Raw genomic sequence first — 11,661 nt, forward strand, 5'->3', positions numbered from 1 at the left:
CAAAGTTACACTCCCCAAAACTTTCGGGGGTCCCCCAAAGTTCCCCCCCGAGTTCTAGAGCCGCTGGAAGCCTCCTGCGGGGCTCCCCGGCAGCCACAGCCCCCCCGGCAGCCGCAGCCCCCCCGGCAGCCGCAGCCTCCCGCCCCACAAGCCATGGTGGTTGCTGGGGGGACGCGCCTGGAGCTCGCGGGGGGGGGGGGCGGGTCCCAGCGGGAAAGGGGTCCCCAACCCGTGGGGAGGGGGGGGTCCTGCCCGGCACCAGGGAATGCTGCCAACTGCCACCAGGGCTGGCTTGGGGAAACTGGGGGACTGGGGGGCATGGGGAGTATGGGGTACTGCGGTGCGTGGGGTACTGGGGTGCACTGGGCGCATTGGGTAGCGGGTGCACGGGGTGCATAGGGTGCACAGGGTGCCCCTAGGTTCCCTGGGTGCATGGGTACTGGGGCGTAGGGGGTACTGGGGTGCAGGGGGTGCACAGGGTGCATGGGGTACTGGGGTGCGTGGGTACTGGGGTGCAGGGGGTGCACAGGGTGCATGGGGTACTGGGGTGCAGGGGGTACCCTGGGTATGTGGGATACTGGGGTGCAGGGGTTACAGGGGTGCGTGGGGTACTGGGGTGCATGGTGCACCGGGTGCATGAGGCACTGGGGTGCATGGAATACTGGGGTGTAGGAGGTGCTGGGGTGCATAGGGTGCCCTTGGTGCCTGGCATGCATGGGGTACTGGGGTGCATAGGGTGCCCTGGGTGCATGGGGTGCATAAGGTACTGGGGTGCACAGGGTGCATGGGATGCTGGGGTGCAAGAGATGCCCTGTGTGCCTGGGGTGCATGGGGTACTGGGGTGCTGGGGTGCATGGGGTGCCCTGGATGCTTGGGGTGCATGGAGTACTTGGGATATGTGGAGTGCACAGGTTGTCCTTGGTGCACGGGGTGCTGGGTGCACAGGGTGCCCCGGGTGCGTGGGGTGCATGGGGTGCCCTGGGTGCCCGGGGTACTTGGGGAGCCCTGGCTGGTGCCTACCGGTGCCCAGCTCCCCACGCACCCGAAGCCTGCGGGGCTGTGGGCGCCGGACACTGGTGTGGGGCCGCCCGGGCGCTGCTGCTGTTTGATTTACCCACCCGCAGCCTGAAGGCCGGGACAGAGTCCGTGTGGCTGTCCTGGCTGGTGGCCCCCGCCTGGCCCCCCCGCGCTGGCCAACACCGGTGATTCCCGTGGCTGGGGGGCCACAGGGGTGTTGGAGCCAGGGGATTCCCTGCCTGAGGGAACCAGCGTGGTCCCCAGCGTGGCAGAGGGGCCAGCGTCCCGGGGTGCTCGGCTGCCCCTTGTCCCCTGCCCTCAGGGGTGGCTGGAAGTGCCACCTCCACCCTGCGCCATGCCCGGGCCCAGGCGCTTTCATAAGCGTGAAAAAAATAAGCGGCAAACCAGGAGCCCCCCCAGCACGTGCCCAGCCAAATGACCCGGTGTCACCCCCACGGCCACCCGCAGGGTCCCCTTGCGTACTGCAGGACGGGGGGGAGCCACCAGCATCCCCCTGGGAACAGCGGCATCTGCGGGGACCCCAACCTGCCCCGGCCGTGCCAGGAGTGCCAGGAGCATCGCGGGGGCTGGTGGGGAGCATGGGAGGAGGAGCGCGGCCAGGGCAGCCTTCGTCCCCAGCGCCGGTGGCCTCTGGCCTCGCCCCAAATTAGCATGGTCCCGGAGGGATTCAGGAGCCAGCCCCACCACGTGGGCGCGGGCATGATGCCTCGCCTGCCCCCGGGGTTACGAGACCCAGCCCCGGCTGTGCCGCAGCGGGACCAGGGGTGGCTCCGTCGGCTGCCCCCCACTCTGGTTTAATCGTTAACGCCGGCTGAAGCACTGAGCTGGCGGCTCCAGCAGCTTCGGCGTTGTGCAACTCCTGCAGCATCGCCTGCCCATTGCACAAGGGCTCTGGTGCCACCAGCCTGACCCCCCTCCCGGGCAGGGTGGCTCTGCAGGGTGCCAGCCCAGCGCCGCATCCCTGCGAGATGCCCCCGTGGTACTCAGGTGCCCTGGCCAGGGCCAGGCTACCCCTCTGCCGGGGGGGTTGCAGAGGGAGTCAGGGCCATGCCCGCGCCACTCGTCTCACCTGAGCTGCCCGGCCGCCTGCCAGGAGGGTGCAGTGCTGCAGGGGGTACGGGGCTATGCAGGGGATACAGGGCTGCAAGGGGTACGGGGCTGCAGGGGGTACGGGGCCATGCAGGGTGTGAGCCTGCCCAGGGTATGGGGCTGCGCAGGATCCGTCTGGCATGTGGAGCCGGGTGGGTGTGGAGCTGGTTTGGGTGCAGAGCCATATGCTGCGCGCTGCCATACAGCGTGCGGAGCCATAGGAGCTGCAGAGCCACATGGGGTGTGGATCCTTACAGTATGCAGCACCATGCAGCATGCAGCACCATGCAGCACCACATGATGTGCAACACCATGCAGTGCACAGTACACCGTGCAGCACCATGCAACACCTCACAGAATGCAGCACCGGCCGGCGTGCAACAGCATGCAGCGCGCAGTACGTTGTGCAACACCCTACAGTGCAGCACTGCGCGGCGTGCAACACCAGGAGGCATGCGGTGCATTATGCAGCATGCAGTGCAGCATGCAGCACTGTACAGCACCGCTGGGCTCCTGCTCACTCCCCCTTGTGGGAACAGCCTCGTGCAGTGCTGTCCCTGCAGCAGCGGCCCCTGGCAGCAGGATGGGGACCTTGGCCTCCAGCGGGCTCCCATGGGTGGGGAGGAGCGGGCAGCCTGCAGCTCACAGGGCCCCGCACCCGGGGGGGGTTCCCAGCCCTACCCACCCTCCTCGCTCCGACACGGACCGTGACCTTCCCAGCCAGACCACGAGACCCCAGGCGATGTTTCGGGATGGATCCATCCTGAAGGCTTTGCGCCTCCAGCCGAGGGTGCGTGTGGCCCCGAGGACTGGGCAGTTGTTCCCTTCGTTAAACTGACCCTGGCTCCCCCGAGTGCTGCAGGCAGTGGGAATTACAGGCAACTGGGCTTTTCCTACTGCTGTTGGGGCACGTCTGGGAGATGCTTTGGCCACCCCCAGCTCAGCGGGAGCAGCTTTCCCTGGCGCAGGCGCAGCCCAGTGCCATGCTGAGCCTTCCCCAGGGAAGCGGCACGGCCATGCCCACATCCCACCTTGCCCCAGGAGCAAAGGCGTTCTGGTCCCGCAAGGATGTGATGCTCTCACACCTGGGTGGTGCGGCCCAAATGCAGCTTCTGGGGGACTGGGGTGGTGCAGGAGGGACCCTCGAGAGCTGCGGGACAAGATGATGGAGGAAGGGAGCCAGGGAAGGCCACGGCTGGGGCAGCCCACGCGGCACAGCACGGCCGGCAGCAGGAAGAGCATCGGCACCAGCCGCCCTACGCCGTTTTCTATCGGCGCCCTGATCTCACAGGGGGATGGGAGCAGCTGATGGGGCCGACTCCTCTATCTCAAGCGGCTGTGGTTTGGCACTGAGTGTGGGGCTGACGAAGTGGCACAAGCGCCCGACCTGCCTCCCAGCTTCAATGTCTTCAGTCTGCAGCAGGTTTTGCCGAGCGCCTTGTTTTCGTTTTTAATCTCGTGTCACCTGCCGCGATGCAGGGGTGAAGCTGCCGACGGCAGGCACGTGGCTTCCTGCCCGCTGCCGCACCGCACCGCCCGCCAGCCCTGCTGCACCGCGTCACCATGCCACCAGCTCCAGCAGCCCCTGGCCACCTGAGTTACTCCCGGGGAGGCGGCAGTGGGACTAGGGCCACCATCGGTGCATAGCCTGGGGGGCCCCAGGCACCCCTTGGGGCAGGGATGCCCAACGCCCCTTTGGGGAAGGAAAGGAGGAAAGTTTGAGCCCTGGGATCCGAGGGCTGGGGGCGCACACCCAGCTCTCCCACAGGTTTTTGGCACCCGTTGGGGCTGTAGCACCCACAGGAGCGACATGGAGGTGAGCAGGGCAGCAAGCACCGTGCAAACGCTCCCCAGCTCTGACCCCCTGCAAAGCCCCAGAGCAAGTCCCTGCTCTGGGACCGGCCACCCTGTTTCAGCAGCTCTTGGAGGCTGCGCATCCCAATGGTGGATAAAACCCATGGAGGGGGGGCAGGCAGGTGCACCCGCTCACGGATCCGCTGCACCCAAAGCCGCTCTCCCAGCACCAGCCCCACAGCATTGCTGCAGCAGCAGCAGCAGCACCAGAACCAGGGGTTTAGAGCCAGTTTAAGAGCATTTTCTCCTAAGGACAACCCCCTCTCAGCCTTTTAATGGTGTTTGGGAGATGGCTGCTCACAGGGACACCATCACACATGTCTGAAAGTCTATGCTGCCTTGCACCGAGGCACAGGGCTGGCCCCAGGCCTCCACACCAGGAACCCTCAGTGATGGGAGCAAAGCTGCTCCTGGCTTCCTGGGGGCTTCCCCAGGCAGATGGAAGAAGACAGAGACCCTCACTTATGGCATAACCCTGTTGAGGAGGGCCTGATCCTGCAGCCCAGGGCCATGGGGCTGGCTCACAGCCCTGCCACCACCAGCCTCCAGAACAGGACCGGTCCTGACGCAGTTCCCATCGCGGTGGCAACACCGGCCCTGTCCCACTGGGCTCCCACATGGCACCCAGCACTGCAAACTGCCCATCTCGGGGCATCCCAACATCAGCCTGCTGGCACCGGTGGGATGGGTTTCAGCAAGGACACTTAAGGAAAAGTAACATAAAATACACACAGAAAGCGCTTGCTGCAGCCGCCCTGGCTGGCACTGGGCTCCTGTGTGTCTGTCCCTGGGGGGCTTGGTCCCCCGGAAAGCCGGTCCCTGGGGAACCCCAGCCCTGGTGGCTCTGGCTGGGGTGGGACCACCCTGCGGTGAGGACCCCACTCCCAGGGGGATGCTATAGGTTGGTGATGTACACCTCCAGCCCATTGGCTGCCGTCCTGGCAGAGGCTCGCCGGGACTCCCCTGCCCAAATGTCGCCAACACTTTCATACAGGTTCTCGGGTGCACAGGGCCTCCTCGGCTTGTCCCGTTTCACCACCTTCTTCCAGTTAACGTCCACAGCCTCATAGTCGGGGTCGGGGCTGCGGCCCTGAGCAGTCCAGGCTTTCTCGCTGATTGACTCATAGCAGGGGTCGGGGGGGCTTTGGGCTGCTGGAGACCAGCACCTGGCTGGGGCACCCTCCTCCTGGTGGGGGGGTGGCCAGCCAGCACCCCCCTCCCTCAGGGATGATGCAGGAACCTGGGTTCTCTTCTTGGTGGCTTTGCACACTGTTGAGTACATCTCTTCTAGCTGCAAAAGGAAGATGGGGGGTCAGAGCAATCCCTGCCCATCACTGGGTATCCCCATGCCCCCCCAGCTTCCCACAGCCACTGGGAGGGTCCTGGCAGTGGATTAAGCATCGGGGATCCTGCTTTTTGAGCAGCTCAGGGAGCCTTTTGCAGGGTGTGGAGAGCAGCAATATGGGCATCGCCTGACCTTGGGGTCTGGGCTTCATCCTGCACCCCCCCTCCAAAAGCACTGCTGGAACTGCAGTTGCCTAATTTACAGCCTGCTCCAAACTCAGGCGTTACAGGGAGGCAAGGCATGACACCCCCCCCTGTGTGCCCCACACAGCACCAGCCCTGTGCCCCCACCCCACAGCCCCCCCACAGCCATACCTTCGCCTGGGGGGCATGGCCCGTGCCGTCCCAGTACTGTGGTGCTCCAGGAGGCCCCGCCACAGCCCCATCCTGCACCTCCACAGGCACCGTCTTCTTCACCTTATGGACACAGGCATAATCGGCTGCCCCGTGCCCAGCCCGTGGGGGGGACACCTGGGTGCCGGTGGGCACAGGGGCATCCTCCCCCCCCACCGCCAGGCACTCGTAGACGGTGTCTGGCACCGGCTTGCACCGTGGGGCAAAGAGCAGGTTGGAGTAGGTCTGGTCGGGGGCCGGGGAGGCAGCTGGGGGCTCGGGGACGGGGATCTGGGGCAGCTCACGGTGCAGGAGGACGCTGATGCCAGAGCTGTGCGGGGAGTCAGTGCTGCCGGGGGGGGCTGTGGGACTGGGGAAATCCAGGCTGGCCGGCCGCTGGCCTGTGGGGACAGGAGAGGAGATGGGGGGATGCTGGGGATGCAGCAAGCACCAACCCCTGTGCCAGCAGCACACGGGTGCCATGGCATGTCTGTGCATGCCACGATGCACTCAGCGGGCAGCACAGGACTGCAGGCACCCGCCAGCCCCCCCGGCTCGACAGCCACTCACCGTCACCCCTGGCCTTTACCCGGTACAGCTCGTGCAGCTTCGTGTCGGACTTGCTGAGCGACCGCAGCTGCGTCTGTCTGAGCAGGGACTGCAACAGGGGGATGCACACCCTCAGGCTCATGGCTGGGAGCTGGGGGGCCCAGAGCTCCCCTGGGGCTGATCCTGTCCCCCAGCATGTGCTTACCTCGTCCACCAGCTTCACCCCGTCCGGAGGGACATTCTTCTTCCTGCCCCTTCTGTGGGAAGACGCGGGGCTGAGCCCAAGGCAGGCGGCCAAGGCGGGGGTGAGGAGTGGGTGCCCTGGGACCCCAACCTGGCCACGATGGGCATCACTGCTTGCCCCTCACTGGAGCAGCAGCACCCCCCAAACCCACAACCCTGCTCCTTCACCAGGCCCACAGAGGGTCCCAGCCTGGCTGGGGAAGTCTCAACTGCATTCTGCACTCCACTGAAACGTGCGCCACTGCCATCCCCCTTAGCATCACCCATCCTGCCCATCCCACGCGCAGCTCAGCACTCCCCAAGCTGCTCCTGTGAGGCCTTTGGGCACAGGGGCTGTGCTGGGGTCAGCAAGGCACAGGGGAGCAGGACAAGGCCAGGCAGTTGTGCTGGGGCTGCAGCCAGCGGCTCGGGGCAAGCAGAGAAGCAGGTGCCAGAACTCCCAGCCACGTGTGCAAACGCCACCGAGGGACCCCCAGCCCCAGTGGCAGGAGGGAAAGCAGCGGGCAGGGCGTACCGTCTGCAGGCAGCGCACAGGGCGCCCAGGTAGATCAGGATGCCGAGCAGGAGCAGGGCAGAGCAGGCTGGGAGGAGCGGGGTCCCCACCAGCCCCTCGCCACCAGCTGCAGCCATGGGGAAGCTGCTTCCAACACCACTGTGAGGATGAGCTCTGGGGAGAGAAAACAGGAGTCGGGGTGCAGCCGGGTGCTGCTGGGCTCACCCCAGCATGGGATGGTGCTCTGCAGCCCCCAAGGCTCACTGGGACCCCCACACAGCAGCCCTCCCCAGGCAGGGGGTCTCTCTGGATGCTCTGGAGGGGGACATGCACCGGCAGCCCCAATTTCTGACCAGCCGCTGCCCTCCCCGGGGTCACCGTGACACCTCCCCTGCTCTGCCCAGCCCAGTGCAGGCACCCTGCCGCGGGTGCTTTGCCACCCCCTGGAAAAACTTTGGATTATGGTTCTGTTTCAAAAAAACACAAACCCAACCCAACCGGATTCATGCTCTCAAGTTGCCACCGAGATGTTGAAAAGGAGATGCCCAGGGGCCCTGAAAACTCTCTGGAGACACCCCAAAAAGTGCCAGTGTGCTTTCTGGGGAGACCGAGACACTGCCCCGGGCTGCGGAACGGGGTGGCACTGCTCCCCAGCACAGGACATGGGGTGGCACAGGCAGGGCAGATGACTCCGCTTCCCGGAATCAAAGCGAGCTTCAGCCTCACAGCTGCCTCTCCCTCCTCGCATCCCAGGCCCAGCAGCACGCACCGGGATACCCTCCTTCCCTAGTGGGTCTCCCCCTCCAAGCCCCATGGTATTCGGACCCATCCACCCGCACCGTGAGACCTGTGGAGTCACTGCGTAGAAAATTCTGGGTGGGAGCAGCAGTGCTGCTGGTGTCACTGGTGTCGCCCTGTTTGCAGCACCGTGCATGGTGAGGTCCCCAGGGACTGAGCCCAGCCCAGCCCTGCAAACCACACCGTGATGTTTCTGCTCTCACAGGAACCCCAGTCGCTCCCTGCAGCATCCCAGCGCAATCCGCACTTGGGCCAGGAGCTGTGGGGTCGCAACCATGTGCCCACCCAGCCAGGCCGATTCTTTGGCACAGGCATACACCGAGCCCCCTTCTCCGCCACCATAACCCCAGTCCTGTGGCCACCCTGCGCTGTGACACCCAACCTTTCCCCCGTTTGCCTAAAGAAGAGGCCGTGCCTTGCCCAAAGGCAGCCTCTTCCCTGCACCCCATTCAAGGAGCAGCGTCCTGCCCCGCAAGCTACGGCAGCGGCAAGGCCAGAGCGAGCGGTCCGGCACAGAGAGCAGGCGTTCCCCAGCCTGTCAGGGTCCCATGCCTTTCCTGGGGGTGCTCTTGGTGACACCCCGTCCCACCGTCCCTGTCCCTGCCCAGCCACCAGCGTGCTGCAAAACCCACCGCAAGAGCTGACACCGCTTCACCCGCGCCGGTGCCAGGACGGCGGCTGCTGCTGGCTGCGTGCATGCCCCGCTCCCCTGTAGCGGGGGTGCATGGCAGTGTCCGGAACGCGCCTGGTCCGAAGGGAGACCACTTACCCTCTTACATATCTGAGCCCTGATGACAGAGGTGGGATGAGCCCCGGCGAGAAGCTGCCCTGCCTTGCACCAGCCTCGGGTGCTACGGCAGCTCCAGCCCCGTGGTCAGCGGGGGGGTCTGTGCCCACGGAGGGACCGATCCTGCTGCCCTCTCCCCGCCACCGTGTCACACGGCAGCATCTCTGGCGCATCTTCACTCCGATAACTGGCAAGTCTCTGCCCACTTGTAGCACCCTTTTATCTGAGAGCTTCCCATGCCTTTGGAAACTTCTCTGACTGAAGCCTTAACCCCCAGAGAGCAATTATTTCAACGTGGAAAGTCAGACAGAGAGGTTTCAGGGACTAACCGGGCTGGACAGACTGGCTTAGATCAGAGCTGGGAAGGGAAGGCTGTTCCCTCTCCAACGACGTTTTAATTAGACAATGCTGCTTTTCTGTCTGAGCATACATTAATTATATGGATTACTTGCAACACAGGCATTCGCCTTAGACAGTCCTCACTGAACTTGCTCAGCTCATTACAGCGACCGGATCGCAGGCTGCAGACGCGATTGTGTTCAGCGCAGAACCGAGCGGGCTGAGGTTTAGCAGACAAAATTATAATGAGGTCCAGTGGCCGGGAGCTGGTGTTAGGTCAGAACTGAAGTGCGAGCTTTTAACACGCTGAGGCGGGCACACGTGGGGCAGCTTATCCCACAGCAGGTGGATTTTCCACCCCCGAATTTTTAAAATTGAAGAATGAAGGGAGAGGCCTGCTAAGGTGAAATTAAGACAGATAAATTCTTCTGACCTACTTTCTGTTGTGCAGGAGACCAGTGGTTTTTATAGCTCAATTTCTGAGCTATAAAAATGCCCCATGCATGCTCTTTGGTGTATTCAGGCTCAGCAGTCAGTGGGAAAAGCTGTTTCTTGGGACAACATTTTGGTTCTCCCAAAATTACAAATCTGGGAGGAAACCCCAGCACCTGGCTGAAGCTGCTCAGGTAGGACCGAGCAGGTTTGCAAGGCAAAGTCTCAAACAGACCTTCCGAAACCTACACCTGAATTTCCTGCCAATAAATTTATCGATGTCCCGGTCCTGGGGCTACCCTCCGGGGCAGGAGACTCAGCAGACGGCATTTCGTAACGTGCTGGCTCTGCAAGCCAAGATGGCTTTGAAGATGACAGCAGTCACAGCCACTGCGTACGTGCGATGCACACCCACAGCCCATCGAGCAGGGAGTAACTCCAATCTGTGCCACCCGAGCACAGGCACAGTAAATGCAGTTGGTCTGTTACTACAGGACACAGGGGGTGTTTTTGCAACTCCCAGAAAAGGCACAAGTTTCTCAACTGGGCTTCACAAAACCAAGATTAAATTTACTGTAAAACTAAGCACTGCTACTGACAATTTCACCTTGCTTCCGATTCATCTACCCAGATAAAAACGCACACAGTGTTCTGTGCAGGGTGACAAGAAGGTTTATGAAACTACTAAAAGCACAGTTGCAAGAAGCCAGGACAAGCACTACAAGCCGATTCCCATCAGTGACTGCGACCATGGCTGCAGCAAACGCAGCTCAGGTACCCTGGGGAGTTGTACTGAAAAAAAAAAAACATCTCAAGAAGCAGAACTAGATTTTTTTCTTTTGAATTATGAAAAGTGAAAGCCCCATAACAGTTAGTCAACAACACTGCATCTGCCCTAGACCGTGGGATGCAATTAGTAAATTTTAAGACTGTTTCAAACATGGAGCAGGCATGATATCTCACCTGCTTCGCTCACATCTCTGCAGCAGGGAAGAGATTTCTTTGTCAAACTCCTGTGGAGGAGTTTCATTTAGAAAGGACCAACTATATTTCTAAATTCCAGACCCAAACATCACAAAACCTGGACACACTTCTAATTATAATCCTCATCGCTACTTATATGCTGAAGTGGCTTTTGAGAAAACAGAATTTTAAAACCTTAAGGTAAGCGACCCGCCTGCTCACGCCGTGTGGCCTTGGTCAAGGCTGACAATTCAGCACTTTTCTTTCTTCCTGCCCTTCTGTGATTGCTGGAAATGCACTCGCTCGGGCAGAGAAACGCCCTTCTTAGCAGAAGTCAAGAACCTGCTAGAGAGATTTTCTGCAGACCTGAGCCACAGCAGGACCAGTGGAGACCTTGGTGCTGCTGTTATGGAAAGCCAGATGACAAAACACAGGATGGGCATATTATGGAGATACGTATCTTCTCAAGAATCACCTGCCTACCAGTGGTGGTCTTGCTACGAATTCAGTAGGTTTACATAATTCCAGTTTAGAGGACAGCATTTCAATGCCCACACCCTTTTAAACCTCCCCACCTGCAGGCAGGAGCTCAGCCGTTCCCCAAGAGCCGTTCCACACGCAAGCAAAAACTCTAGTCCGCCTCCCCACACCAGGAAATTCTTCTCTTGAAAAGAAACAAGACAATGCCCTACACTCAACAATTCAGTCACCATGAAAGCCATCTGTAGACCCAAGCCCTGGGACCCCAGCAGCGTTACCAAGCTCAAGCACCTTTTTCTCCTTTCTAAGCCCAGAGCACCATGCACTAAAAGCGCAGGGCTTGCAGCTCCTCGCAGCCGACAAAGTTTAACCCAGCCGATGCTTCCCCACCGCCGAGTTACGAACAGGAATCCTGCCTGTCCAGTCTAGCTGGCTGCAACAGCACCTCCGACAGCGCTGCGACTTCTATATAGATCAGGTGTTTTTAAGTATTCTTCAGCCCCTGGTTTAGTTGCAGATACCCAGGTTTGCCAGCCAGGCAAGCAGACAGCACTTACTTTGCAGAAACTCAAGAGCCGGTGAGTGTGAAGAGCAGGGATCTGATCATGTTCTCTTCCTTGCCAGCCCACCTGGAGGAGTTAGTTCCTTTTCTCCCGCAGAGTTATTCCTAATTAGGGGGTCCCGATTATTTCAAACATCTTGATCTGAGCTCTCCCACTCCCCTTTAGCTCCTTCTAGAGCAGGCACCACGCAGCACACACCACAGCTCGCTTCCTGGCACTGCAGAGGTGGTTGCTTCACCCAATGGTAGGCTGGGTTCCTCCCCGCCTTAGCTGGGTGCAGCGCGGCAGACAAGCTCCGCAGGCACCCAGTGCACAAGAGCACCCTCTAACATGCTCCGCTCCCCACTAGCTGGTTT

General features: G+C 61.5%; 1 protein-coding gene across 1 annotated transcript; it reads right to left on the minus strand.

The window, feature by feature from the left end:
- Positions 1–566: 566 nt before the first annotated feature.
- On the minus strand, positions 567–11,620 carry LIME1 (Lck interacting transmembrane adaptor 1). Its single transcript, XM_080405727.1, has 6 exons — positions 11,300–11,620; positions 6,965–7,117; positions 6,413–6,464; positions 6,229–6,316; positions 5,641–6,059; positions 567–5,272 (listed from the first exon to the last, which is right to left on the minus strand). The coding sequence occupies exons 2-6, from the start codon at positions 7,078–7,080 to the stop codon at positions 4,877–4,879; spliced, it is 1,071 nt and encodes a 356-aa protein (XP_080261853.1). The 5' UTR covers positions 7,081–7,117; positions 11,300–11,620; the 3' UTR covers positions 567–4,876.
- Positions 11,621–11,661: the final 41 nt, after the last annotated feature.

This window comes from Falco punctatus (genome assembly GCF_963210335.1).
Source record: "Falco punctatus genome assembly, chromosome: 10".
NCBI classification, from domain to species: Eukaryota; Metazoa; Chordata; class Aves; order Falconiformes; family Falconidae; genus Falco; species Falco punctatus.

Coding starts and splice junctions, on each gene's coding strand:
- LIME1 (XM_080405727.1), bottom strand. CDS start 7,080: ATGGCTGCAGCTGGTGGCGAGGGGCTGGTGGGGACCCCGCTCCTCCCA. Junction 6,060..6,228: donor GGTAAAGGCCAGGGGTGACG/GTGAGTGGCTGT, acceptor CTGTCCCCACAG/GCCAGCGGCCGGCCAGCCTG. Junction 5,273..5,640: donor GCCATGCCCCCCAGGCGAAG/GTATGGCTGTGG, acceptor TTCCTTTTGCAG/CTAGAAGAGATGTACTCAAC.